We start from the raw sequence: 26,592 nt of genomic DNA, 5'->3' as shown, positions 1-26,592 counted from the left end.
TTTTAAAAAAAGAGATATAAATATTTTGAATTTGAGACTATGCCCTGGAATGTTTTCTTACTTTGCCCCTCCGCTGTTTCCTACGTAGTGGAGTAATATTCAAGAATGATCTCCTCCTGAGTAAATACAGCACATTTCCCACATATCCAGATACACAAATTCCTGTATTTGTATTAACAGAATGGAATAGTGAAGCAATACGAGTAAATTTGCTTCCTTCTGCACTGCTGTCTAAGGCACAGTTCCACCTCTGGTATTCTGCTGGACAGCCCATATAGGACTTAACAGGGAGCTAAAAGTTGTTTGCGGTGGGTGAAGGGAGCAGGTGACAGCCCATCCCTCTGCTCCATCCCCATATCATGAATTATCACGCATCATCCCTAGTTTCCTTGTAACAGATTCTGAAGCTTTTAAACCTGCTTCTTCTCCGCAGCAGAAAAGCACAAGTTAGGTGGGGTGGGGGAGGGCGCAGAATGCACTGATTGCAAAATCAAGCAGCATGTGGGAGAGATATCAATTATTCTCTAAAATGAGTTATTAAATAATCCTCTTACTAAAATAGTCCTCATAAACCAGCAGCTGCTGGAAGTTTTCATTCAGTGTCTCCCTGAAAAGTGCTTTAGAAACAAGACCTCAAAAAAAAAAAAAGAGTCTGAGAATGCATTGTCTTGTTAATATGATGACAATGAAGAATTTAAAGACAGAAAACATATGCTCAAAAGCCTTTCATATAAGATACTTTGAAACCGAGTCATACTGCTTAATTCGAAAGTTGATTATGAGATTTTGGATGAAGATTTCAATCCTACATGCACTGACTACAGCAATACTTGCTTTCAATTTGAGCCTTGAAACAAATAAAGCAGCCCATTGCTATTCATTTCTATAGAAGCAAAAGTAAAGTAAAGTACATTGACTTAAATGGGACTTTTCTCCAGGAAAATCCATTCAATCCCTTCTTGGGTTAGAGGTCTAAGTGAAATTGGTGGGATTACCAACTGTATGGGATTAGAACAGAGTTGTGTGTTATGGGGACATTAGTACTGAAATACAGTACAAATTCAGTTCTCTTCCCAGTATTGCCAAATCAAGAAATTCAGTAGTTTTCCATTATAAAAAATACTTTCTAAAACCATAACTGTTCCCAAACTACTTGTTTTGTTTAGGAAGTTACATATGTTTATAATTCTATTCATGTAGTGTTTTCTTAATTCTTAATATTTAAATACTGTACTACAAACCACCCCCAACCTCTTTTCAGTCCTACCTACTTTGTAGGACTAAGAGCACTGCTATGCCATTCGTTTGACTTCTTTTCCCCCAGGGCACAATAAAGTGCTAAGTGATTTTAACACTAACCAGAAAATAAATATAAATCTTTTCGTATACAGCACTCCTTACACACGCTTCCCTGGAGTTGTTGTTGTTTAGTCGTTAAGTCGTGTCCGACCCTTTAAGTACGGTACTACATTTTATTGACGGGAGCGGGGAGCAGTAAGAGTTCGCTGTAGTGCCGCAATCTCTTATCGGTGGATGAAGAAAGGAATTGGTACAATTCCGTTATATAAAAAGGATTACAGTGTATAATTGCGAATTTAATTCTCTCTAGTGCCTGCCCGTATGAAGCCGAAGCTACAAAAGAGAAAGGCGTGGGAAGACTCGGGGTTTGCAGAAGTGTGTGTATATATGAGGTTTGCAGATTTATATGCATATACATTATACATATGTGCACCAGGACCCCAGGCTGCCAAAAGGAACAGTCCGAGTGTGCACAGTGTATTTGGAACACCGAGCTTTGGAGGGAGATGAAAAGGAACGAACAGCCACCCGAACGAGACAACTGCCTTCAACTGCTCATGCGCAGGTGCTTCTTAGAAAGCTCGTCGCCGGATATCCGGCCCAGACGCTGCGAGGCTTTTCGGGCAGCAGTAAGCGTGACTGTCAAGTGTCAGCTGGCAGCGCTTTGGGGGCGGGACTAAAACGGTGTCTTCGCAAAGGGAGGTTAAAGCAAGAAGACGTTTCGCGCCGCCATCATACTTCTGGTTTCTCAACGCAGTCTTTCGACTCCTTCGGCAGTAGGCGGGGCAGGATTTAGGTATGATGAGGCCCTAAGATACTGAAGGTAATGGGGCCCTTTATATGTCCAGTTGTCCTTTGTCAACAACAAATTGTCGTTCTGTTTTGTGTTGAATATTAGGCTATATGGTAATTTATGGACCTAATTGTTATCTAAAGCCATTTGCACACGCAGAATGTAGGCACCCTATATATAGGAACGAGCAAACCAGTGATATTTTAGGGAGCAGGCTAGCAGGCAGCGGCCATTACTTACATCATACTACACAACACAAAACACTGTTGCTGTATGTAGGTTTTATTTTTTATCTTATATTTTGGAAATGTACATCCAGGGTTTATTCCCTTTACATTTTTCGGGGCCCGCCAAGTGAGTGGGGCCCTAAGCTATAGCTTGTTTAGCTTATACATAAATCCGGCACTGGTTAGGGTAAGAATGATGGAGGTACACTGGGCAGCGGATGGTTGTGCTCAGGCAGCCATAACCCACTCCTCCACAACAAACAATACTTTTTCTTGATTGGTTACTGGAACAGAACTCTGGGGTTTGGAAATAGAACTGACTCTTGTCGGGTGCAGTAGAAGACAGAGAAATGGTTTTTGCATGAATGCAGCTGGGTGGTTATTTCAAAAGAAATAAACATTTTATTTTATTATTATTATTATTTTAAAAAACCCTCAATGTGCCTGGTTCTTGTGGGGCAGTTGGTGGAAATCAGTGGAACACTTTCGGCCCGGCCTTCCTCTAACCTTCACTTGTTGCTTTTTGACAAGCATGTAATCATTCCCCGGATTCAAAGACAGAATTATTTCAAAGCAGTACAGCGAAAGGAGGGCTTGTAACCTTTCACCCTTGAATAGGTTTTTCATATAAGTAAATAGAAGTTTCGCTTCCTTGCCCCGCACATGGAGGCGTGTGAGCGCTGTAATCGGGGACCGGAGATGCTCCTGCAAAGCCATTCTACGAGTGCCCTTGGGCTGGCGTGATACCCGGATATGAGGAGGCGTTCCAGTCGCTTCCCTTTTCTCTCTCTCGCTCAGTGTTGTTCGGCGCCGGCCGGGTGACATGAGGAACCTGCGCGGGTGACACCGACGCTGCCTCGAGCGGAGCCCTCCCCCTCCCCACGCCACTTTGCGCGCGCCGCCGCCTCGCCTGCCCACCTGGCGCCACGGCCCCGAAGCGCCTCGTCCTGTGAGGGGCAACTTGGCCGACCTCCTCCTCCTTCTCCTCAAGAGGTAAATGACAATCCTCCTGCCCTTCCTCAAGCAGCCGGTGGGGAGGGGCGGGGATAAAACCAGAAAGAAATATACGGAGGCTGTGGCCTTTCCCCGCCTGAGTCTCCTTCTCCCTCCCCCCTCCCACCCCGAACCCCAGTTCGGCTATCGGGACCCCGAGAGAGAAGGAAACCGACGGGGGTGCGCCCGTTTCTCGACTATGGGAATTTTGGCTTTGTTGGAAGCGCCTTGGGGAAGAGGAGCAACGCCTCCCCCCACTTACCCCCCCCGCGCCTCAAAACACTCCTTACATTCTTTGTATTTGCAAGCTCGACTCCCCTTTCTCTTTCCCATGGAGCCCCGAAGCGGTGCATAGCGGATTAGGGATTTCTGGTGTCAATAGGCAACATGGACTTGGGCTGCAGTCTTTTAACTACGGACTTAGAAGGGAGCCCCATTCAGTTCAGTGGGGTACGCTCGCAGGTAACATGGCCTCCCTCCAGCTCCCCGCTTCTCTCCCTCACGGGCAAATCTGGCTATTGTTCTGCTAGGTACTAGCCAGGGGAGGGGGAGGGGGAGAAGGGAAGTGGCACAAAGCCACATCTTTGGATGTGTTAAACTTCTTTGGATGTGCTAAATCGCACCCATTGCATTGATAAAGGAACTGGTTTGGCAAGCTCCTCTTTACGGTCTACCATAGTAAGACAGCACAACCCAAGATTTTGTAGGAGTTCAGGATATCACCTGAACTGACCACAAACAGTATCCGATGTTGTGTAAGTGGCACTTACTTCACACAACAAGATTTTGCCTTCCTCTTCTCGCAGCCCCCTCCCCCCATCCCTCTGGATCAGATTTTAAGGGTTTGTGGGGAGATGAGGGAGAAATCATAGAATTGTCGAGTTGAAAGGGACCACAAGGTTCATCTAGTCCAACCCCCTGCAATCCAGGGTTCTCTTTGCCCAACATGGGACTCAAACGCACAACTCTGTGATTAAGTGTCTCGTGCTCTACCGAGTGAGGGAAGTTCCGTTGTACAAGCGGGGTGGCTGTGTTGAATACAAATCAAAGTGTGTGTATGAAAGATACAGTATAATGTCCATATGAGGCACTTGATGATGAAAATGTTTATAATGGGCATAAATCTATGGCCTTGTGTACAAAACCTGGCCTTTGGTACAAGTCAGGTGGTCTCACAGTTGGGGTAGTGTGGGCTTTTGTGATAACAGGTAAAGGTAAAGGGACCCCTGACCATTAGGTCTGGTCGTGGCTGACTCTGGGATTGCGGCACTCATCTCGCTTTATTGGCCGAGGGAGCCGGCGTACAGTTTCCGGTTCATGTGGCCAGCATGACAAAGCCGCTTTTGGCAAACCAGAGCAGTGCACGGAAACACCGTTTACTTTCCTGCCAGAGTGGTACCTATTTATCTACTTGCACTTTGACTTGCTTTCGAACTGCTAGGTTGACAAGAGCAGGGACGAAGCAACGGGAGCTCACCCCGTCGTGGGGATTCGAACCGCCGACCTTCTGATCGGCAAGTCCTAGGCTCCGTGGTTTAACCCACAGCACCACCCACGTCCCTGTAGCCATAGGCAATATTGGGATCACTAATGCTCCAGAGATAGCTTGATCCAGGACTTGAGAAGGAAACTTTATGTGACTTACTTTTCAGTTCAATCTGAGATATGCTACAGATTTAATTACACAACAAAAACATTACTTCTTCTTGTTGTTGTTGCTCCCAGCACATACCTGTTTGCCATTGCTCTGTGCACTTACAGGAACTATTTGTTTCAACTATCAAATAAATACTTGCTATGAGAAAAAACCAGATACATATTGTTATCTGTCTATCTTGATCCACCATGCTGCCAGATAGCTAAAGTAGCTCTAAAGATATTAGAGATAACCAATTAGGTTTCCCCTTAGTAGTACATATACCTCTCACACATCCTTTAAAAAAAAAAAAAAGTTTAAGGAACTTTGTACTTGTTCTCATTTCTTGCTATTGTAATTAAGAGAAACTTACACAGGAGACAAATTATCAATTTTTCCTCTTAAATATGGTGACACTAATAGTTTGAGTTTATAGATTTGTTCCTGATCAATCAGTGGTAAGAAAAACATAGGTTTCAAAAGGAGACTTGATAACACACAGTATTCCCCCCCCCCAAAGCATGCGAAATGGCAAAAATAATAGAAATTTCAAAATAACTTGTGCACGGTAAAATGGCATTATTAGAATCTGAAGTAGAATAAGGCCTGGAGGAGTCTGAGATGGTTAGAAGGAATGCTTATTCCTAAATGTTGGTGCTCTGCTCTTCAAGACAAATCCTGTTAAAATTCCATTTACTTTAGAATAATTAGAATCAAATCAAGAGTGCAACATACAGAACAGCTTGAAGCTGAGTCAGGCAGGGGAAAGGAGCCTATGATCTCCAACTCCCATCAGCCTCAGCCAGCATGACCTGTGGGTCAGGGATGTTGGAACTGTAGTTTAACAACAGCTGGAAGGACAACAGCTCACCATCCCTGGAATAATTTTGTGCCCGATTTAATTTGCATAAAATGTGTATATTATTTATTACCTGAAACTCTTGCTTATTTGATATATGGTTCACAAAATATCTGCAGCTTCCCATAGAATTAGAAAACTAGTTGAAAATTTGAACGCATGTTCTTGGAAATAAGTTTCACTACTGTAATGAAATACGACTGAGAGATAACTGTAAAAAACTGTCATTTCCAATAATATTTTGTTGTTTCTGTGTTTATAGGAGATATGTAATGCTCTCCTTGGATGCAAATTTATAAGGAATGTGTTTTTCACAGATCAGCACATTTCTTCAGCTGAGACAGAGTTTATTTATAAAGCAGTACCTGTGAGTAAGCCAAGTCATCATGTTAAACTTTGCATTTAAGTTCTACTTTTTTGCAGAAATAGTTGGAAATACTGTATAAATGACTTAATACTTGTCTTTTTCAGAAATGGCAGCACAGAAAAGAAAATCTGTGCTGGTAGAACCCCCTGCTAAGCGGCAGAAACTGGATAAGAATAGTAAATCAGTATCAACTAGCAAAGGAAAAAAAGTGCTTCATGCCAAATCAAATAAAAATACTGTGTTGAAGAAAGAAATGCACAAAGTCTCTACAAAAACTAACAGGACAGCTGTCAATAACTCCATAAACAGATCCTCTAAACCATCCTCCCAAACTAAACGAGCACAGAAGTATTCCAGACAGACTTCAAATGAATTAAAGAAGAAAAGTTGTAAAGCAGTATGTGTGAAACAAACTTCCCTAAAGCCTATAGGAAAATTATCTTCTACAAAAGCATCCCTAAAATCTTCCAAAATAAACCATGGTAACCATCTGAGCTGTACAAAGACTTCCTCCAAACGCACTTCTACAGGGAAGGAAAAATCCAGTGCCGTCAAAAGTAAGACTCCTCGTGAAACCAAGAAGCAAAAGAATTCATCTGCAGATATTAAAAAGTGTTCTACTGAAGCTCTGTGTAATAGACGTTCAGCATTGCACAATAGAGCTACTCATAAGAACTTGTCCTCTGAATCAAAATCGAGGGTAGAAAATTCCAAAAAGGGCAGAACTACTAAAGCCACTAAATTCCTTAAAAGTAACAAGGTTAACTTTGAGGTTCAGAATTCCAAAAAATCTTGTGCAAAAAAATCAGCTTCTCAAAGCATTGAACAGATGCGGACTAAAACTTTCAGTGATAAAAAAGCTTGTGAATCTGACAAAGGGAAAAAAACTACAAGGTCAACAGATACTAATTCTAAAAAAAGGACTGTTAGAAATACAGAAGAGCAGCTGCATGTCACAAAAGCTAAAGATGTGTCTTGGAAGGAGACTGTGCAGGATGTTCCTCAGTCACAACCTGCTGTTTCACATGATGAGCATCAAACTCGAAGATCACCAAGATTGCAGCAAGCATCTAATGTGCCTACCATATCTTTGCGCAGCAGGAAACTTGAAGGAGGACGTGCTTCTACTCGAAAGCAATGCACCCAGATGAAAAAACAGGTTCCATGTATTAAAAATGAAAAGCTGGACTCTGTCCAGACAATAATGGAACAAAAAATCATGAAAAGCGATGAATATCATAATGGAGAAATAGAAACAACAAGTTTTGAGAAAATTGATTCTCTGAAACAGAAAAAACATGAGGTGGGTTCTAAAATCCGTGATTTGACCACATCTGAAGAGAAGGTAAGAGAATCAAGAAATAGTCCTGACTGTAGCCTTCAAGAATCTAATAATGGGTCTGTCAACACAACTTCCTGCTCTGTGGCATCAAAATGCAGGGTAATAAGTAAAGAAAAGGAATCTGTGCACAGAAATGGAAAAATCAGTGTAAAAGCAAAGAGAGGTTTTTCAGACTCTTTGAGTCAAAAGCCTGCTTATCAGCCAGAGGATGTGATGAAGTCAAAAAAGATTAGCATTCTTGAGCTATGTGAGGAAATTGCAGGTGAGATTGAGTCAGACACTGTGGAAGTAAAAAGAGATCATCCTAATGCTGAATGTGGAAAAGAGGAAGAGAGAGATACTGTAGTGGAGTTGCCTCAAACTGCAGTATCTACTGAAGAGGAAACTAATCAGAACTCTCAGTGTAAGCGATTTTTCCCCAGCAAAAAAGGAATGTCTGTCAAATGTACTGTGAATGGCAGACATAGTACTGCAAACAAAAACTCTAAATGGACCAAAATAAAATTAGCAAAGGTTAATCACGTGAACCAAAGTCCTTCAAATTCCTCAAGTACACCAACACTTGGTTTGTTAAAGTGCAATATTCCAGAGAAACAACAAGAAGCAGTAATTGTAGAAATGCACCTTCCAGAAGCCCAAAGGAAACAGGTACAATCAGAGGACAATGGCAACGCAGCACATGAGCAGAAGTTAAATATACCTTGCTCTAAAGGAATCCAGGCTAAAGACAGGGTGGCTATAGAAAACGGTCTCTCTACCCTGAGCCAACACCATTGCCCTGAGCCAGCCCCAGATGAGGTAATCAGTTTTTAATATTATTGTATGATGATTGCACACATTTATTATATTTCAGCGTCAGATTAGAAATGTTTTGTGAGGCAGTTTGTGCAGTTACTTTAATATACCATGGTGCAATCTGCTTAAAATGGGTCATTTCATCCCATTACTGCTACTTTTTCAAAATCATGTGAAAAAGCTATTCTGGTCAATTTCACTTTAAGCAGGTGTGCATGGTTGGCTGCCCATAAAATCTTCTAGCACATCCATTGTTGTTTTACAGTACAACAGAAGCTTTCCAAAGCTTCCCCTCAACAGCAAAACCAGACATCTCTGCAGTGTACCACAGCATAATAGCTTTCTGTGGTCAATAGAATCATGTGCAGGGCAGCACCAAGTGCAAAAAGTGATCCGCAATATTTTTGCCACTAGATTTTTAAAAGCTAATTTGTGTAATTCAGTTACTAAATTAAACAGGAATAAATAACGTGAATGATTGTTGTTTCCCAAGTGCTGTACTCTTTTTTTCAGTATTGTATCTATTGTCAGATTGCTAATATAGTCAATTCATATGGGTTTTTCTAATATGGTCAATTCATAAAGGTTTTTCTAAGTCTGGTTTGGTAAGACACATAGTGGAATAGTTTGTCTAAAATGCTATGTTTCAATATTTTCTTTAGGGCTTCAATTTACATTTGGACTCAAGTCCAGAAAGTACGCCAAGGAAAATAATTACAGCACAGTCACCAGTGAAGGAAGTAAAAAAAGAAAGAGCAGAAATAAAACCTCAAGGTGAATCTTAAAATACAAGTTCCATACATTTTCACAACTTTATAACATCTTATTTGTGTGAATTATCAGTAGCTGAATTACAAGTTGTATTACAGGAAGCTTGACGGATTTGTTCATAAAACTGTAGAAGCAGGAATTGGAAAAGGCACCGTGTATCATCCATTCCAGCACTATGCCCTTGACAGGCTAAGCTGAAAGTATCATGGCAGCTGACTAGCTAGACCACAGCTCATGGGTCTCAGGCTCTCCTTGCAGGAATTACACACAACTTTCCATGTAAATTGCTCTATATGTCCTGCAAGGGAGGCAAGTGCCCCAGATCTTTAGGGCTGGACCATCAACATGATCCAAGCACTGTTTGAGCCTGCAGATGTGACTTTGTGGTGGTGGTGCAGAGATGGCAAGGAGCAGCGCATCTGGCCTCAACTAGGAAGGAGAGCTGTAGCACACCAGATGATTATTTATTAAATTTCTATACTGCCCTACACCCACAGGTCTCAGGGTTGTTACAGCATAAAATCACAATATAAAAAACAAATTACCGTATTTTTCGCCCTATAGGACGCACTTTTTCCCCTCCAAAAATGAAGCGGAAATCTGGGTGCGTCCTATGGGGCGAATGCAAGCTTTTGCTGAAGCTTGGAGAGCGAGAGGGGTCGGTGCGCACCGACCCCTTTCGCTCTCTAGGCTTCAGGAAGACATCCGCAGCGTGGGGAGCCCTGCAGGAGTTCCCCGCAGGGCTCCCCACGCTGCGGATAGCAGCCTGCCGCCCAGCGCGAGGGGCACCCTGAAGCAGAGGGCCCCCCGCGCCCGGCAGACATCCACAGCGTGGGGAGCCTTGCAGGAGTTCGCCGCAAGGCTCCCCACGCTGAGGATAGTAGCCTGCTGCCCAGCGCGAAGGGTGCCCTGAAGCAGAGCGCCCCCCGCGCCCGGCAGACATCCGCAGCATGGGGAGCCTTGCAGGAGTTCGCCGCAAGGCTCCCCACGCTGCGGATAGCAGCCTGCCGGCCCCGCAGGGGGGGCGCCCTGATGCAGAGCGACCCTCGCGCTGGGCAGACATGGGCCAGCCCCACAAGCTCGGGGGACAGCAGGGAGGCGCAGCGCCGCCATCCCGCTGTTCCTCGACCTGGTTCTGTTTCCCGGACCTGCTTTTGGGGGGAAAATAAAGGAATTTTTTCCCCCTTTATTCCCCCCCCCCAAAAAAAACTAGGTGCGTCCTATGGGACGAAAAATACGGTAGGTAATAAAATAAAAACAACCCAATAAGCTCCAGTTGGCTTCACATTTTCAGGGCAGCTGGAGAGCCACAGTGGGTGTTGCAGAGAGAGACCTCTTGGTCAGCAAGACCCTCTGGCCTTTTGGCTCCCAGTTGCTGTTGAAAATAAAGAGGTGGAGTTCATCTAGTCCAGAAAGGAGCTCAGAACTGTGTAGCTAAGTGATAATTACTCGCTTGGAGGCAAAATGAGATTGGTGTCGTACCAAATAAACCTTAAGCCATTTATACGTGGAAGAGCAAGCCTAAACACAATCATGTGCTGTGTGCGTGAGAAAATATGAATGTATGCGTGAATGGCCCTACCAACCACTAGTCCAGGCCATAACCATCACTGGCTTTGGCCATGCTGACTAGCATGTGATTGCCAACTGTGCATCCACTGCTATATGTCCTTGGGAACGAAAGGGTTGCCCACCCTTCCAAATAATGACATGCAGCAGTTTATCCCATTGTTCTTATTTACCAAGTTCACATTTCTTTGAATGGACGCCCTGGTATGTTCAAAATTTGTTCGCCTCAGACTATGCCATTGCTGACTAGACTACTGCTTTTACCTTAGTATATCACCTTAAGTATAATGCTGGTCTTAGTACTATATATTAAGTACTAAGCTCTTTGGCTACATGCTATATACTGCAATTCTTGAATCATTATTAGAAGTGCTACTGTGTTGGCAGTTGTTCCTTAATGTTTGAGTCATACAATAGTTCTAATTAGCTTAGTGTTCTCTACTTTCATGGGAGCTATCTTGGTGAAGCTTCGGATTAGGTCTTTCTTAGTCATGTTGCCTGGGATTCTTAAGATTGGAAATGCCAGGGATTGAATTTGGCATCCTCTACATGAAATCTCTCCCACTGAGTTGTGCCCTCTCCCATTTTTTTCCATATGCAGACCACATATAGCAGCTGTAATGGTTCCTATTGTGTTCAGTATTGTACGTTCAAGGGATTGTGTTTGACTATTCTGAATCCAAAATTGCATTTGGTTACAAAAGTGGCCAGATATAAACCTTCAATAATATAAAACTGTATGTTGTAAGGCAAAGTTACACAGAAAATCGATTTATTTCAGGTTAATATTTGTGTTTTATTTCTGCATGTCTGTCATTCTCTGCCATCAAACAGATAAAATCTCAAATACTGGGTATACATGGGAAATTATATATATATATATGTATGTGTGTTCATGTAAGTAAAGTAACACATTTATTCCTTTATAGATGCAGCTCCCAAGCAGTTGGTTCGGACTCTGTTCACAAATAAAACCTCTGAGACAAATGAGAGCAGGTATCAGTTAGTTGCATTGCTTGTTGCCTTTGTTCCTGCAGTGAACCTTTTCAAGCTTGTATTAAGCCCTTCTCACCACAACTAGTGAAATAGAATCATAGAATTGTAGAATAGTAGAGTTGCCGGGGATCACAAGAGTCGTCTCGTCCAACCCCCTGCGATGCAGGAATCGTTTTGCCCAGCGTGGGTCTTGGACCCACAACCCTGAGATTAAGATTCTCATGCTCTACCGACAGAAGTTGTTGATGCAAGAATACCTTCCTTTTGTATTGCCCTTCGTTTTGGAAAAGAAACTTTTAAGTGCCTGCAGATCCTGTATGTTCAGGCCCCTAAACTCATGGGTCTTCTTTCCTCCTGGCATGATCAGGCTCTGCCAAAACTGGTACTTCCCCCTGACATTCCTATGAAGACTCTGAAACAAATATTGCTGCTCCCCATACCTTTTCTTATGCAAGCCTTGGTTTTCTTATGCAAGCCAGAATAGCCATACGCTATTCTGTATATCAAGAAATTAGAGGTTTCAAATGTTAGATGTTGCTATCTTATTATTGAAGTATTAAACTTTTATAGACTTAGTTATGGCTTCCAATTAGCTTGTTAGCTTATTGAATATAAATGCAGTTATTCCTTGTGGGAGTTGTATGCAATTTGTATTGACTGAAGTCCTGAGTGATGATATAATTAAAAGATTGCTATTGAGAATTCAAATGTTCATAACTGTATGCAACCATATTGTTAGGATAAGCAGGACATGCTGAACGGTGCCCTTTCTAAATAGGCTCCACTATACTTCTTCATCATTCATAGTAAGGAAAGCCCCCCCTCCCCCATTTCCCATAGATATTTCTGATAGTCTGCCAGGCAAATGACATATTAAAGAGAAATCATTCCTCCTTGCCCGAGTTTCATCCCAACCCCACCATTTGTCCATGTCTTTTTTCCTAAGGCTACATTTTCCACCATCCTTGAGGACAAATGGGAAGCTGCATAGAACAACCTCCATTAATGTACTGCTTGCACAACCCACTGAGAATCATAGCATGGTAGTAACAGACACTAGTGCAGCCTCCCAAATCCAGCAGGCTGGCTTCTCTCGCTGAACTTTTAGAAAGCCAATAAGTTCCTTAAGGCTCAAGGGAGAATCGTGATGGGGTTGGTCAGTTGTGTGTGGTCACCTGGAAGCAATTCTTAGTTGGCCAAGCAAGTGGTTATTTACAATCCTGGTCTATCAGATGAGTGTAGGATTTGCACTTGTCGGTTTTGCTTGTTCTTTAATATGAACCATATTTTTTCAACAAAGCATAGCTAAAGAATTTTGAACAATTAAAGATTTTTTTTGCATTAAAATAGGTTCCAGTTACTTCGGTTTAATATTTGCATTTTTAGCTGAATTTAAGTTCATATTAAAATATATAGAGAAATAGGCAACATTTTGTTCATTTGAACTGTTTTTATACTTAAAGGACATGTTTGCCAAAGATTGCATTAGCATCAAAATGTGGTGGTATCCTTTCATCTGAAGAACATATTCGAAAACCAAAAGATGTAGCAAAAGATAGCGATAAGCAGCTGATCATAGTAAGTATTGTGCATTGTAAGTATGTTATGTTGTTCTTGTGCATAATTTTAATCAAAGTACATCGCGTCCAACTAAGTTCACGCAGAGTAGACCCATTGAAATTAATGAACTTAAGTCTGCTTTGCGTAGGACTAGCCTTGGCTACAGCCCACTGACTAAATACCCACCCACCAATGTCATGGATGGCGCCCACTTTTATTCCTCCTAAATACATTGATGGTTATTATTTAATTATATAAGGAAATGTAAAGTGCAAATTTGGGGGTTTGGTCACAGAGAGGAAAATCGTGCCTTGTATTATTGACTCTGGGTGCCCAGATCACTACTGACAGGTATTGTTCCATGAGTGAACAAAATAGAAACTCACCTCCATACTCTCTCTCACATTAGCATTTTGCTGGTTTGTGTATGAAATACAGAATTCAAACAAATCACTTGATTGAGAAAATCTTGTCCTCATACTAATGGAAAGTAGTGTAAATTTGAGCAACATGGAGTCAGCAGGGGTTCATGTTTTTGTAAACTGCCTATTGTGTTAAGAAACTTTGTTTAATGTGCGTATTACTGCTCCTGAATGAGCACTATATTTACTTTTTAATATAGGATGCAGGACAAAAGCGATTTGGAGCCATTTCCTGCAACATTTGTGGGATGCTCTATAGTGCTTCAAATCCTGAGGATGAAACTCAACATCTACTCTTCCACAACCAGTTCATAAGTGCTGTAAAATATGTGGTAAGAACATTTCTTTCATATAACATTGTATGCTTTGGAGCTTTTGCTATGGATTAACCAGAACAGCGTTTACTGCTGGATACAGACTATTTAACAATTACCCTAAAAAGTGTAGGAAAGTGTTAGATCCATTTAAATGTGTTTTTGAATGCTAGTCAGTATTAATGCATCAATGCTAATTCATCATACCTTTTCAAGTTTTTTTTTTCTGGTCCTGGTATTTTTTCCTATGCATCAGTACAGTATTACAGTATATGACTAAGCACTCAAGAATGGACTAATCTAGTCAGTAGTTTCTCTATTTGCATAAAACTGTAAATATGTGTAAATTAGGTATGGCCATATTTTCAAGTAACTTGGCTAATAGAAAATGCTAAACTTTGCGTAGTCTGACTTTTAATTTCAAAAATTGCACATCAAACAAAACTGCTATTAGTCTAAATATAATATGCCCCTGTAACTTCCATTAAAATCAGTGAAGTTTGTTTTCTTTATCATACATGTTACCTTTTGTACATTGACATTGATAAGACCTCCAGGACAACTGAACTGAATTCACCAAGCTGCTTAATTTATATATGACACAAATTCAATCTTTGGTTCAAAACTAGCTTGGGATATAAGAATATTTTGTATATCATTATAGTTGTACAATTCGCAGTCATATAATTTTTAAAAGAAGTAATCATCCACAGATATATCACAACATTTATAGTTAAAAAAGAGGCTATCTGAAAACGATCGGACCAGTTTTTGTTGCCTATACAAGGTAGTTAAGCCATTTTAGCTTTTTTTAAAACTTCTTCTCTCCAGGGTTGTTTTCAAAATGATCACAGCATAGCAATTGATATTACTAATAAGGCTCTTGTTTCTAGACTCTTTGATTTTATGAAAGTACAGGACTAAATTAGTTTTTTTAATGACTGATATAAACTGAAAGCTAAATTAAGGGTGCATGTTGGAGGTTTTGTGACCCAGAAATGGAGCAATAGCCCCTGAAGTTGGCAAAGCACTGGCTTCTGTGCTCATAATGCCTGGTCACAGCTAGCTACATTTTGAACTAACTGCAGTTCCCAAACTGTCTTTGGAGGTAGCCCAATATGTAATGCATTCCCTAGTCTAATCTTTGACAAATTCTACCCTCATTTTGTGATGCCCTGTATCGCTATTAGTAAGGGAGAAATAAATCCAAAAATGGAGATGAGAATGCATATTAGTAGACTTTGAGGAAGTTTATTTTAATATTTCTGGGTTTCTAAAATTGAAACCTACCTTTTGAATAGGGTGGAATAGAAATCCAAATACCTTGATGAAATGAATTCTTACTGCTAGTGCTGAAAAGGATCTTCATCTGGTAGCAGTGGTTAGTTGCTTTAGTACATTATAATTATTATTATTTGTTTGAAAAAAGCATGTAGTATGGAAAACAACAGTTCCAGATTATTATTTTTAAGTAATGTTTTAAATTTAGAAGACAGCATATCTTCCAGGGAGTTCCCCTTTCTCCCTTCTTCAAAGTGTTTTGTGTTTCAGAGATACGTCACTTAGGCTAGTGAAATATACCATAACTTTCTGCATCCTTTCTGAGCAACATAAACTCTAATTTCTGGCTAAGTCCCATCTTAATAGACTTAAGTGGCTTTTTGTTTTGTTTTTCCATGCAGGTACTGCTCATTAATCACCATCAGTGTGGATCTGAAGAAGACTTAATTACCTAATTTTTGAGTATGTTTAACTTCAGATACACACAGCATAGCAACTTATCCCTTTAGGTTCTTAGAAGGTAGTTATTCTTTTTATAGCCTCATTTTTGTGACTATGATCGTTATGACCAGTTACAAAATGAATGATTCCGTATTTGAACCATTGCATGCCACTCAGTTCATGGAAAACCTCCTGGAGGTCTTTTGCATGCCAAGATGTTAAAATGTAATATTTTGTATTTATGGAGGTAACAATGTTTGTTAAAGAAACTCAGTTTTTAAAATCTGCTCATTTCTGCTCGCTAGAGAATAGAATGCATCCACCTGCACATATAGTTGCTCTACTTTGGTGTTTGGGCTATTGGCTCTGATAACCAAGTTGTACCAGTTCTCAGCTAATTTGTCTTAGAGTTGTTTGGGGCAGCCACAGAAAAAACGAGAGGAAATTCTGAAGTATTAAAACAGTGTTAATATGAATAAATTAAACCACAACCCAATTGGGTTTGTTGTCTACTAAACAAGATGCAGATTTTAAGGGTGTGCTGAGCGCTGCGGTAGGGGACAGTGAAGTCCTGTTGTACAAGCAGAAATCCATTCCTCTTACATATAGATCATTTTGCATAGTGCTACAAGGAATAATAGTTGCGAACATTGGGTTAAGCAATGTAAAAGTGTCTATTTAGTCAAGTATTTATTATGTGCTTTTTTAGGGCTGGAAAAAAGAGAGAATTTTGGCTGAGTATCCTGATGGCAAGATAATAATGGTACTTCCTGATGATCCAAAATATGCACTAAGAAAGGTAGAACAAACCTTTAAAAAAAACTCTATTCTCTTCTTTGTTTTTCACGTGAGCAAATAGCTTAGTTAAGCATTTGTGTGAACTTGGCTCATAATTTCAAGTGCATTTAACAGGTTGGTTCCTGTGTTAACATCAGCTGTCTGTCTCCTAATCAGCACACAAATCATCAACCAGAAAGACCTGTTACTAGTAGTGTTATTTTAGTGCTCTCTTTTTGGGTCTATATGTAGATTAGAGAAACTTAAATAAAGTGAATGCATAGGGGCTGACTGTTTATAAAGCCTTTCCCTGAGATTAAATATCTGCTGCCTTTGACTATCCACATGGACCTGTGGCATGTAAAGGTACAGATATAATAGATATGAATGGTCCAGTTATTTTTGATAACATCATGTTTGCTAAAGTGCCAGGCCAGAGCTTGTTATTGAATAGAAGTAGATAATTATCCTGGCAGGCCACTGCTGAGCTCTGGAAGGAAAAAATGTAGGAAAAAAATTCTAACTTACAAGGCCAAGCTGGAACTTAACTGTACTCTACTGTAGAGGCTACTTTTTTGATAATAGAAAGCAAAAACCTGCAATTGAGGTGTGATGTCTTTCCTCCATGGAAGAAAAACATGTCAGAACTTGCAGAGAAGATCTGAATGAGAAATAGACTCTGGAAATATAACCACTCTTAGTACTGATTCTGAGGAACTAGGTAGGAAAGCCTTGTCATAGGCAATTATTTATTTCCTGAAATTTTTGCAAGTAGGAGGTTTACTAAGAGATGAAACAATAAAAATCACAACCATACTTTAAAACCTACAAGAGTGAAAATACTAAAACAGATTAAAATTGCCTCATAGAAAATATGCAGGGTTTGTGCAAGCACAGTGTCTGAATGTAACAAGATCTCTACTGAGCATAACTGAACCCTGTTCTTCTAAAGCAGTCTTGTGGGTCCCCAGATGTTGAACTACAACTCCCATCACCCCTAGCTAGCAAGGCCAGAGCTCAGGGATGATGGGAGTTGTAGTCCAACAACATCTGGGGACCCACAGGCTGAATCTAAACCATCTTTCTCACTGGTGTGGGTGAAGTGGTGTACACACAGGAACTGTACCAGGCCATGTCAGGAAATAGAAGGCACATCTGCCATATCCCCATCTAGCCCACCTCATTTGCCAAATCAAGGAAAAGGAAGCAGCAATATTGCTTTCCTTGACTGAACAGATTGGGTGGGAACGTGTGTCTAAGTATCCCTGTGCATGCATGCCAAAGAAAGGAGTGGGAAAACAGGGATCCTATGGCTTATAGCTGACTGTCTGTGAAAAGACAGCATTCCTGGTGGAGTACATTGAAGCTATTTCCTTTTTAAATCTTTAGATTCTTCCTAAATCTGTAGTTGAAGTTGTTATGTTTTGGAACTTTTTTTCTAGATGATGTTATTCACTATATTAATCAGCTAAAGCTAATTGTTTGACTAGTGTGGCTCATTTTCATTTTGTTAATGGCATTTCATGGCATTTCTGAGTTCAATATAACATATAATCACTTGATAAATAGAAGTATTTATGTGGCAGGGCTGAAACTCAAATTCCCAGAACAATGAACAACTTGCTTTGGAGGTCTGTTGAGTTACTGTAACAGGGAATAAGGAAGAATTACTGTTGTTCATATGTCCAACTGTGGGTGGTTATTTTTAAAATAAAAAGTTTCCATGGTCCCTTTTAATATTTCAACAAAGACACAAATTGATTTTTTTGCGCAGTAACAGAAACAATCATTGTTCTTTTCCAAGATATTCATTGTTGCACTTTTCTTTATTTCTTTACAGATTCTTCAGTAGACCTAGAACTTACTTTTTAAAAACCTTTTTCTTACTTGTGAATATACTAGGTATAATTATATTATGCAATTTTTGGCAGGTTGACGAAATCAGAGAGATGGTAGATAATGATCTGGGATTTCAACAAGCTCCTCTTACATGCTCCAGAACTAAGACACTGTTATTTATTTCTAATGATAAAAAAGTAACAGGATGCTTAATCGCCGAACATATCCAATGGGTGAGTAAGGCTGTGTCCAGAACAAGTTTCTTCTTCATTCATTGGGTGGTTTTTTAAAGCTCTCTTCATTTTTGTAGTATTTTCTGTGGGTAGGCTATACTATAAAGAGCATTATTTGCAAGTTGCTCAGTCTTCTGAGTTATGTTGAAGGCTGGTTTTTGGCTTTTGTTCTGTTTTTAAACTTCCATATGCTTCTTGACACAGCTGGCAGTAACCCTTTCTGTAACGGACAATGTGAACTGTTTGAGGAGGGAAGGAGTTGCATATGTGAACTGTTTTCCTTTATAAAATGAGCTGTTAGCTTTATGCCTGAAGCAATCTAGAATATCTTCTGTAAGTGGGTTTACTCAGAATTCTGTCTGTCTGTTGCAAGCTCCAAGCTGCCTGAAGACAATGTTCTCTAGTTCTGCTCAGATATCATAAAGAACATAGCTGGGGGGTGTTTTTTTAATGAGGTATTTCCTTCTACCCCCAAAAAATACGTCCGAATGAGGGATACTGTCAAGATGAATTGTATGCTGGTCCAGCTGGTCAGAGGACAGACACACCCTGAAGGGGACTGGTGCAGACCATATACCCTAATTAACTTCTAAAGTTCCACATTGTAGGGAGTGACTGTTGACTCTAGCAGACGATTTCTCAGTTTGAAACACGAAAGCTGCCTGCTTTTTGTTCTTTTCCTTGCAATAAAAATGGCAATGGTGTGATTGAACAAAATTCTGAAAGGAGGTAGTGATGAAAACATCTATAATAGACAAGTTCACCTTACATTAGCTGTTTTAGTGCACTTTGCATTGGTAAAGTATGCTGAAGCTAGGTTTGTTCTCTAGGGATACAGAGTTATCGAAGAAAAGATACCAGAAGTTAGTTCAGAAAACGAGAAAGTCACATTTGAAAGGCAAAAGGCTTGGTGCTGCTCAACGTCTCCTGAGCCTGCTATCTGTGGAATTAGTCGCATCTGGGTGTTTAGCATGATGCGTCGAAAGAAAATTGCTTCTCGGATGTTAGAATGTTTGAGGTAAATATTTATTTTGTATTTTAGTATGAAATGTGTTTATAGGACTGGAGTCCCCATCATGGTGCCTGCAGGCACACATACACCATCCCTGATACCCACGAGAGCATCTCAGTCCTTAGAAACAAACAAAAACTAGTTGGTTGAAGGCTTTTTCCACCTCTGCTGTCTGTTAAGAATAGTTCCACTTTCTTTGGCCTCTGTACAGAGTTTTTAAATGCCCTACAATCTTTGCCCTTCCCTTCTCAATTCTAGCCAGAGGTGAGGAGAGAATGTGCTGCGGTGGATGTGTCAATAAGGAACAAAAAGATAGTGTGTTTGTGAAAGGGAAGTGGCAAGGCACATTTTTAACAGCAATAACCACAGGGGTCCCCCCCCCTTCTGTGGGGAGGGAGTGGGAGCTTTTTGGATCTCCTCCCCAAAAAAAGTCCCATGAGAGAGGGCTGAATGACTGGGGAGCAATTATGTAGTTCTCTCCATCCAAATAAGCCACAGGCCTTGACAGCACCCCACAGCTGTGGCTTTCCCAGTTGGGTGGATATATCTTATAATGTTGGATAGACTATTTTTACAGAGCAGTTCATGGACCCAAAGCCCAGTTCCTCATGATTTTCACAAGGTACCAGCTGAAAACCAGCATCAAATCACAGATCGCATTGATGTCCTCCAGATTTGTGGAACATGGCAGATGCTGCAAGGGGTAGATTTTGGAGGAGGAAAGGGGGAATCTCATTCCACCCTTGGGCAGGACACAGCTGAATAGTGCCCAAAATATTTAGCATTTTATACAGTCATTTGAATACTCTAAAGTGCTTCACAAATCAGAATATTAATCTAAATAAGCATGCTTGCAAAACATAAAAAGTAAATAGCCAGTCACATCTTTCACTTTATTTGCTATTATTGGAAGCCTTCTGTTTTATCGTAACTATGAGTCCAGAGAGTAGATAGTCATATTTCAAAAGTTGTGTGAACTGTTGTAATTTCTCTTCTTACCCTCCCCTCTGGTCTTTAAAACCGCTTTTTAAAAAACATGGAATAGGGTGGCATTTAATGGTGCTAGTCATTTCACTTGATTGATGGGGATTATTTGATCAAATAGCATGGTACCTGTATATGTTAACGCTATTCCTTTTTAAAATATCTTTAAACAGGAGTAACTTTATATATGGCTCATATTTGAGTAAAGAAGAAATTGCCTTTTCTGATCCTACCCCTGATGGAAAACTGTTTGCAACACGGTACTTTGGTACTAGTCAGTTCCTGGTATATAACTTTCTCAATGGACAACAACCTGCTTAGAGTGGAAATTTTATAGCAAAATTATTGCCCAGCTGCAGACAGAGAATGGGGCACTTCCTAGCAGTTAACTCAGGAGTAGTAACAACCAAAATGTGGTTGCTGTATTTTGTTAACTGTAAACAGTACAAAAAGTAGGGTAATTTTTTTTAAGCCTATTTTTATATAAAGAATGTATTATATCTATAGTAACTTAGTCATGTTTACATGCAGTATATAATTGTTCATAGTGGACTGTCAACTAGTGCAAGAACTGTGGTCGCCTTTAAAGTACATTTTGAAGTTCACAATGAAGTAATATACCAGGGCAGTGACAGCATTTCTTTTCAATAAGAGCCTATACATACATATCATCGCTAAAAGATGTTCTACAGCATGACATTGTTTAGTTTCCGTATACACTTTGAATGGAAAACAATGTTTTTAAAAAGACAATGTTGAATAGATTAGCCTGAGAAGGAGGAAGCCCTGACTTTTTTCAGCAATAGCATACTTTTTTTGTGGACTTCACTTTGATACTTTATCCAAAATCCCTCCAATTTCAGAGGGTGCATATGTTTAAAAACTGCTGTGGCCTTTCTTGACCTGTATATAATGTAGATTAAAAGTAAAGTATTTGATAATTTTAAAATAATGTACTAATGCTCAGTAAATTTAATCAATGCCTTTGATATGGTTGAATATTAAAAGTTGATTGAAACACTAGTCTGATTATTATATCAAAATGATGGGGTGATTACCAACTATGCTAGTTAAATTTTGAAGACCTAATATATCAGGTTCCTAGTGTCACTATGGAAATTTTCAGTCTAAAATGAGACTGACTGACAAGAGTCTATCTCATTTCCAATAGTAGCTGGTGAACTACCTCTAGGAAGCCCTACAACATGTAGGCATCGCAGCTCAAAACACCACTTACCTTTACATTGTTAGTGGAACACTGGAAACACATATTTAAAAAGTGCAGCTTTTTCACCAAATAAAAGTTTGATGGCAGGAGATTTTCCACAATTTTAATAATAAGACAGACTCTTGAATGGTAATGTGATAACATTAATTGAATTTAATGAAAGAACATCATAAACATACTATAGCCACAATTGCAGACAATTTCAATTCAAACAATAAAATGTGAGGTAGACTGGCTAGTGAAGCTAAATTCACCAAGCTTTGGTTAAGAGAATTTTACATCAAGGATTGCTTCAGACCTGATGAACTTCTTACACAGAGAGACTATGTACCCCTACATAGAGAAAAAGCAGGCAGACAATGCAGAGCAACTTATATGATGCCTACAACACAGATTTGTTATATATACATATATTGTAACAAATCTGACATGGGATCATCACACTTATAGATTTACAGTTTGCATACCTTTCACCCTAGAAATAAAAATTACCAGTATAGGAAATTGGTCAGGAGTGAAGCAGTCCTAAGAAAAATATTTAAACCCTTTTCAGAGGTAACACAAAACAACTGCATAAATTACAGATATGAGTGATTTGTTTTATAATTACAGATTACATTCAATATTAACCGGTGTCTTAACTACTTATATTTGACAAGTCTACCGGTAAAATAATGCTGGCCTCTTTAATACATTCATGTCACTGCCTTGCTGGCAAGGCTTGTAACCAAAATATTAGATTGTAGCATCTGGTATCTTTTTCTGATGTACTGTCCCGTAAAATCATTTAGAGAGCTTGCATTATTAAAGCATATGGATGTCAGTAATTAATTTCCGAATACATTTCAGCTGGAATTCAACCAAAACTCTTATTTCTTTGCCTAAGTGACAATGCTTTGAATGTGCTCTTGTCCAATACAGAAAGAAAATAGATATAACCAGAATCTTTCTACACAAAGCATTCCCCAATATAACAGAGTAGTTGAGCTTCTTTACTTCCAACAATGATTTAAAATATTTCTGCACGTGTTGGTCAGTGGAGTGCACTAGTAAAAACCCTAACCAAAAACTGCATAAGTGGGGTAGCAATGTGAGGGGCAAGAGCTTCAGGCAGTTACTTTGAACTAATACTACTGAAAACCATGTTAAGAAAGCAGTGTATCAAGTAAGGATAAGAATATGCTGTCAAGGAGATAGTACATTTTTCTAGGTAGAGAATATAGTGCTTAGAAACTGATACCCATAAACACAAACTGTTCTGAGATGGTATGTAGACAGTCTGCTACAAATATGGCCAAAAAACCCTGATTGTGTGAAAAGGCGCTTAGCCTCCAAGTTCTCAACTTACACATTCTTGTACCTCTTTACCAAGGGTCTAATCACTCTCAGCACATGGAATTTTAAGAACTTAGTGCAAACATCATATATACAAAGATTTTTTGAAAGATTTTTTATCTGCAAAGTTTGCATTAAAATGGAAAATTTCACAAATTCACCTTATGCAGGTATTAAGTTCAGCCAACGAAACCAGAACAAGACCCTAAAATGCCAGTAATTCTACATGTGTCTTAATAGGCTACACAGTGAATACACCAGCCTTGTAGTTCCTAACTGCAGTTCTTACATAACCTCCTACCAAACAAAAATTAAGGTACTCATTAAGTATAAGGCAGATTTTTTATGGGTACAAAAAATCCCAAATAACCTACACTAAAGTAAACAATTGTTCATTTGAAACATGCTACATTTACATAAAGCTATAATAAAATGAACAGGTATGAAAACCATTATTTTCCTTTTCAACTTCAATCAATATATTATGCTTTTCATTATTTGTAAACAGCTTTTTCACAAGGTTAAAAAGTTGTACAATTAACACTTTTGTTCTAAATGCAGTTTGGCAGGTGCTTCTTAATCGACTTTTTGTGTTCTTAATTATATTTAGATCATAATAAGTGTAATGCACCAAATGAAATTCTCACTAACAAGATGAAAACGGGCGGCATATAAAATATTGGTGTGACAAGAAAAAGTGTAAGAATGGCAGTGAAGGAAAAACCACCACAAAGCGTAACAATAGGAAAAGCTGGAAAAAGCAGAGTAGGAAAAAGGAAGTGAATTCTATTCATAAATGTTAACTGCATTATGAAGCCCTGATTGTACCGTACTCATTTAAACTCTCAGCATATTTCACAGCACAAAGTGCTGGTATAAAGAAACCCACTCTTAAAACAATTCACAGCCTATTTAAAAATAGTGTTATTTTAACACCTCTCTAATTCAAACAAAGCACAAGAGCTTGACCCAGTTAAGCACACGCATTCAGTACCTACAGATGAAAGAAGTCTACGGGCCCCAGCTGAGTTCTGCTGTACCTGTTCCCATCAAAACAAGCATGTACTGAGGCATTTACAAGGGCACTTGCAGCAACAGGAGATCTGTGCCCACCTCCCGTACCCCCCCTTCTATTTCTGTGTATGCTACTTATGTTTAGGACCAAAAGGAACTTGTATGGTGCAACAGTAAGAATATGGAAAGTGCTCTCAGACTTTCCATTCCCTCCACTGTCTTTTCATGCTACCTGTTTATGCCGTTTATGCCCATGTGCTTGCATTGGGGAGTTGGGAAAAACAGCTCTATTGAACTCAGTGGAACACAGGTCACAGGTGCTGGAGTTGTGCTCCATTAGATCAAGCCCTAAATAGTTAAAATGACCTGGCCAACTTTTCCAGGTGTGCTTAAGACATTTATTTATTTATTTGTATGTATGTATGTATGTATGTATGTATGTATGTATATAAACACACAGCTCCTGCTGTTGGTCCCAATTCAGTTAGAAGTTAATTTAATGGACTTTATGGCTCTCAGAACTTGTGGCTCAGCTTGCTTCAGCCATTAAATACTTCACGTCTATGGTTCGTCTGTTTTTCATGGGTTAGTAAATGCTCTCCATAAAAGCACACATATAGCATTCTCTACCCAAAAAACTATAAAGTTGAAGCAAGCGAGACACCGACTGCAAAAAGAAATAAAGGAACTTCTGCTGTGTGAGAACAAGCTAGAAGGCTGATTTGTCACCTCAAAATGATTTCTGGTAGTACTGAGGATTAGATCATTTTGGTGGAGTTTAAGCACACCGATGAGACCAGATGCATAAGCAGGCTGGTTGTCACGATTGATCCATGTGCACAAAGAGGTTCCTGCACGTGGCTTGGCATGCTGCCAGAGAGAAAAGGCTGATCACCTACTGAGCTGAAGATCTTTCCATTCAGATCAATAATGGACATCCCAAAAGGTGAAATAACAGGTGGTCTGACAAACCAGCATGTGCACACAATGCCTGCCTTACATTCATCAATTTGTTCAGGCTTATGTAGTAAACTTTAACTTTTGTGGAAATTTTGCCAAAAGTTTCAATACATATAAAATTACAAACCTTAAGCTAACACTGCACAGAAAGTGAACAAAAAATAATCTTTCAAACACACAATTCTAGGTTACTTTTTGTCTTTTCAAACCCCTGAGTTATACCGTACCAAAAGTACAGATATGAAGAGAAATGGACAGCATTCCTCAGCATATTCTCTTCAAATAATTCCACATTCTTACTGTGAACCTCATGTAACACATTCAAGCTGATAGATGCCAAAAGTCTGTTTAATTCTCCTCCTTTAGCATAGTATAAAGCGATCAGGAGAACTTGCCATCCGCCAAAATGTTATTCTCCACATCATGGGTCATCACGGGTATGCCATTACGTAACAGTGACCCATGAGGAATCAACTTGAATCAATTCACTTTTCAGTCATAAAAAATAAAGGCTGGGTTAGAAATTTGGGGGATCCTTAAGAGTAGTGAACATAAATATTGGTTGCACTTTGCTCCACAGTGATTGTACTTTCAAAGAAAGGGGGGGGAAAGACACAATCCGACTTGTCAGGTTCTGTTCTTTTCCTTTGCCATTTGTTTCCTCTCAAACTTAAATATGGCGCCCAGTCAGAAAATAGAGTGGCTTATCATCGCTACTATTAGCAGTCTGAAATTCATCTCTCAGACGAAACTGCCATTCATCTTCCAGCTCTAGACGGACTATTGTTTGCCGCAAGGAGCTCCTGTCTTGGCAAATGACACACAGGGTTGCACCTTAGGTTAAAAAACAAAGGACAGTTTATACCACCATTTCATTTCCATGTTTGTTTGTTTTGTTAATTTTCTGATAGTTCTCCCTCCTACTTGGAAATATTACATATACACAAGTAAGGTATGCACCTTTCCCTGCCTAATTTCACTGTAGACAGTACACAGCACTCCCTCAACCCACATTTTTCAGATTTCCACTATCTCCTTCAGGAAACTGCTTTCAGTTTCTACTTCCTAAGAAAGCCAAAAGCCACCACACCATTAATCATCAGATTGCCCATAATATGCCACTAGTGATAATGTGATATTTCTTCAAACACGGTCTGGTTTCGTAACCTGTGAAACGATCAAGCTCCAACAAAGTGGAACTGCTTTTCCAGTTGCAATTGTAATGCCAAGTCTTAAATGGGAGTTAAGTAACCATATTATACCTAACATTAAAAGGCCTAACATGCGTTTTTACTAATATTTTACCATATTTGTAAGAAGAATTCCCAATTCACCTTTAACCAGGCGTCAAAAGCAAGTGGAACAATCAAATGTTTTTTCTACCCTTAGAAAAAAGTACAAAAAGGTAGTTACAAGTAATGAAGCAACTGAAATTAACTAACTCAAAAGGGATTGTGCTTCCATGGATGTGTCTGCAATGGATTTGGCTTGCAGAGCCTTGACATTCCCACCAGTCTTTTAGGCTCCTGCCAACTACCATGGTTC

At 39.7% G+C, this 26,592-nt stretch overlaps 2 protein-coding genes across 19 annotated transcripts in view; one reads left to right on the top strand and one right to left on the bottom strand.

The window, feature by feature from the left end:
* The first annotated feature begins 1,994 nt into the window (after positions 1–1,994).
* On the top strand, positions 1,995–21,528 carry ESCO1 (establishment of sister chromatid cohesion N-acetyltransferase 1). Of its 6 annotated transcripts, none has more exons than XM_082235130.1 (12): positions 1,995–2,095; positions 3,118–3,312; positions 6,070–6,174; positions 6,279–8,314; positions 8,974–9,085; positions 11,581–11,647; positions 13,111–13,225; positions 13,830–13,961; positions 16,375–16,464; positions 18,374–18,514; positions 19,345–19,532; positions 20,684–21,528. In XM_082235130.1, exons 4-12 carry the CDS (start codon positions 6,281–6,283, stop codon positions 20,829–20,831), a joined length of 3,027 nt encoding a protein of 1,008 aa, XP_082091256.1. In that variant the 5' UTR covers positions 1,995–2,095; positions 3,118–3,312; positions 6,070–6,174; positions 6,279–6,280; the 3' UTR covers positions 20,832–21,528. The 6 variants fall into 6 exon arrangements, 5 of the variants coding, with proteins under 5 accessions (XP_082091256.1, XP_082091255.1, XP_082091259.1 ...); XM_082235129.1 differs by lacking the exon at positions 1,995–2,095 and adding an exon at positions 2,103–2,122; XM_082235131.1 differs by lacking the exon at positions 1,995–2,095 and adding an exon at positions 3,953–4,062 and having other exon boundaries at positions 3,007–3,312; positions 6,073–6,174.
* A 340-nt stretch (positions 21,529–21,868) lies between these two features.
* The window catches only part of GREB1L (GREB1 like retinoic acid receptor coactivator), a 163,473-nt gene continuing 158,749 nt past the window's right edge, over positions 21,869–26,592 (bottom strand). For all 13 annotated transcript variants that reach the window (XM_082235090.1, XM_082235085.1, XM_082235093.1 and 10 more), the window contains one exon: positions 21,869–25,881. In XM_082235090.1, the coding sequence (XP_082091216.1) occupies positions 25,718–25,881 (164 nt within the window). In that variant the 3' untranslated portion in view covers positions 21,869–25,717. The remainder of the gene's footprint in view (positions 25,882–26,592) is intronic.

Source organism: Podarcis vaucheri (genome assembly GCF_965113315.1).
Source record: "Podarcis vaucheri genome assembly, chromosome: 8".
NCBI lineage: Eukaryota > Metazoa > Chordata > Lepidosauria > Squamata > Lacertidae > Podarcis > Podarcis vaucheri.
This window is presented reverse-complemented; position numbering and strand designations above follow the sequence as displayed.

Excerpts from the sequence above, each read along its gene's own strand:
- ESCO1 (XM_082235130.1), top strand. The coding sequence starts at position 6,281 with ATGGCAGCACAGAAAAGAAAATCTGTGCTGGTAGAACCCCCTGCTAAG. Across the intron at positions 9,086-11,580 it reads AGCAGAAATAAAACCTCAAG|ATGCAGCTCCCAAGCAGTTG; the intron begins GTGAATCTTAAA and ends ATTCCTTTATAG. Across the intron at positions 13,226-13,829 it reads GCGATAAGCAGCTGATCATA|GATGCAGGACAAAAGCGATT; the intron begins GTAAGTATTGTG and ends TTTTTAATATAG.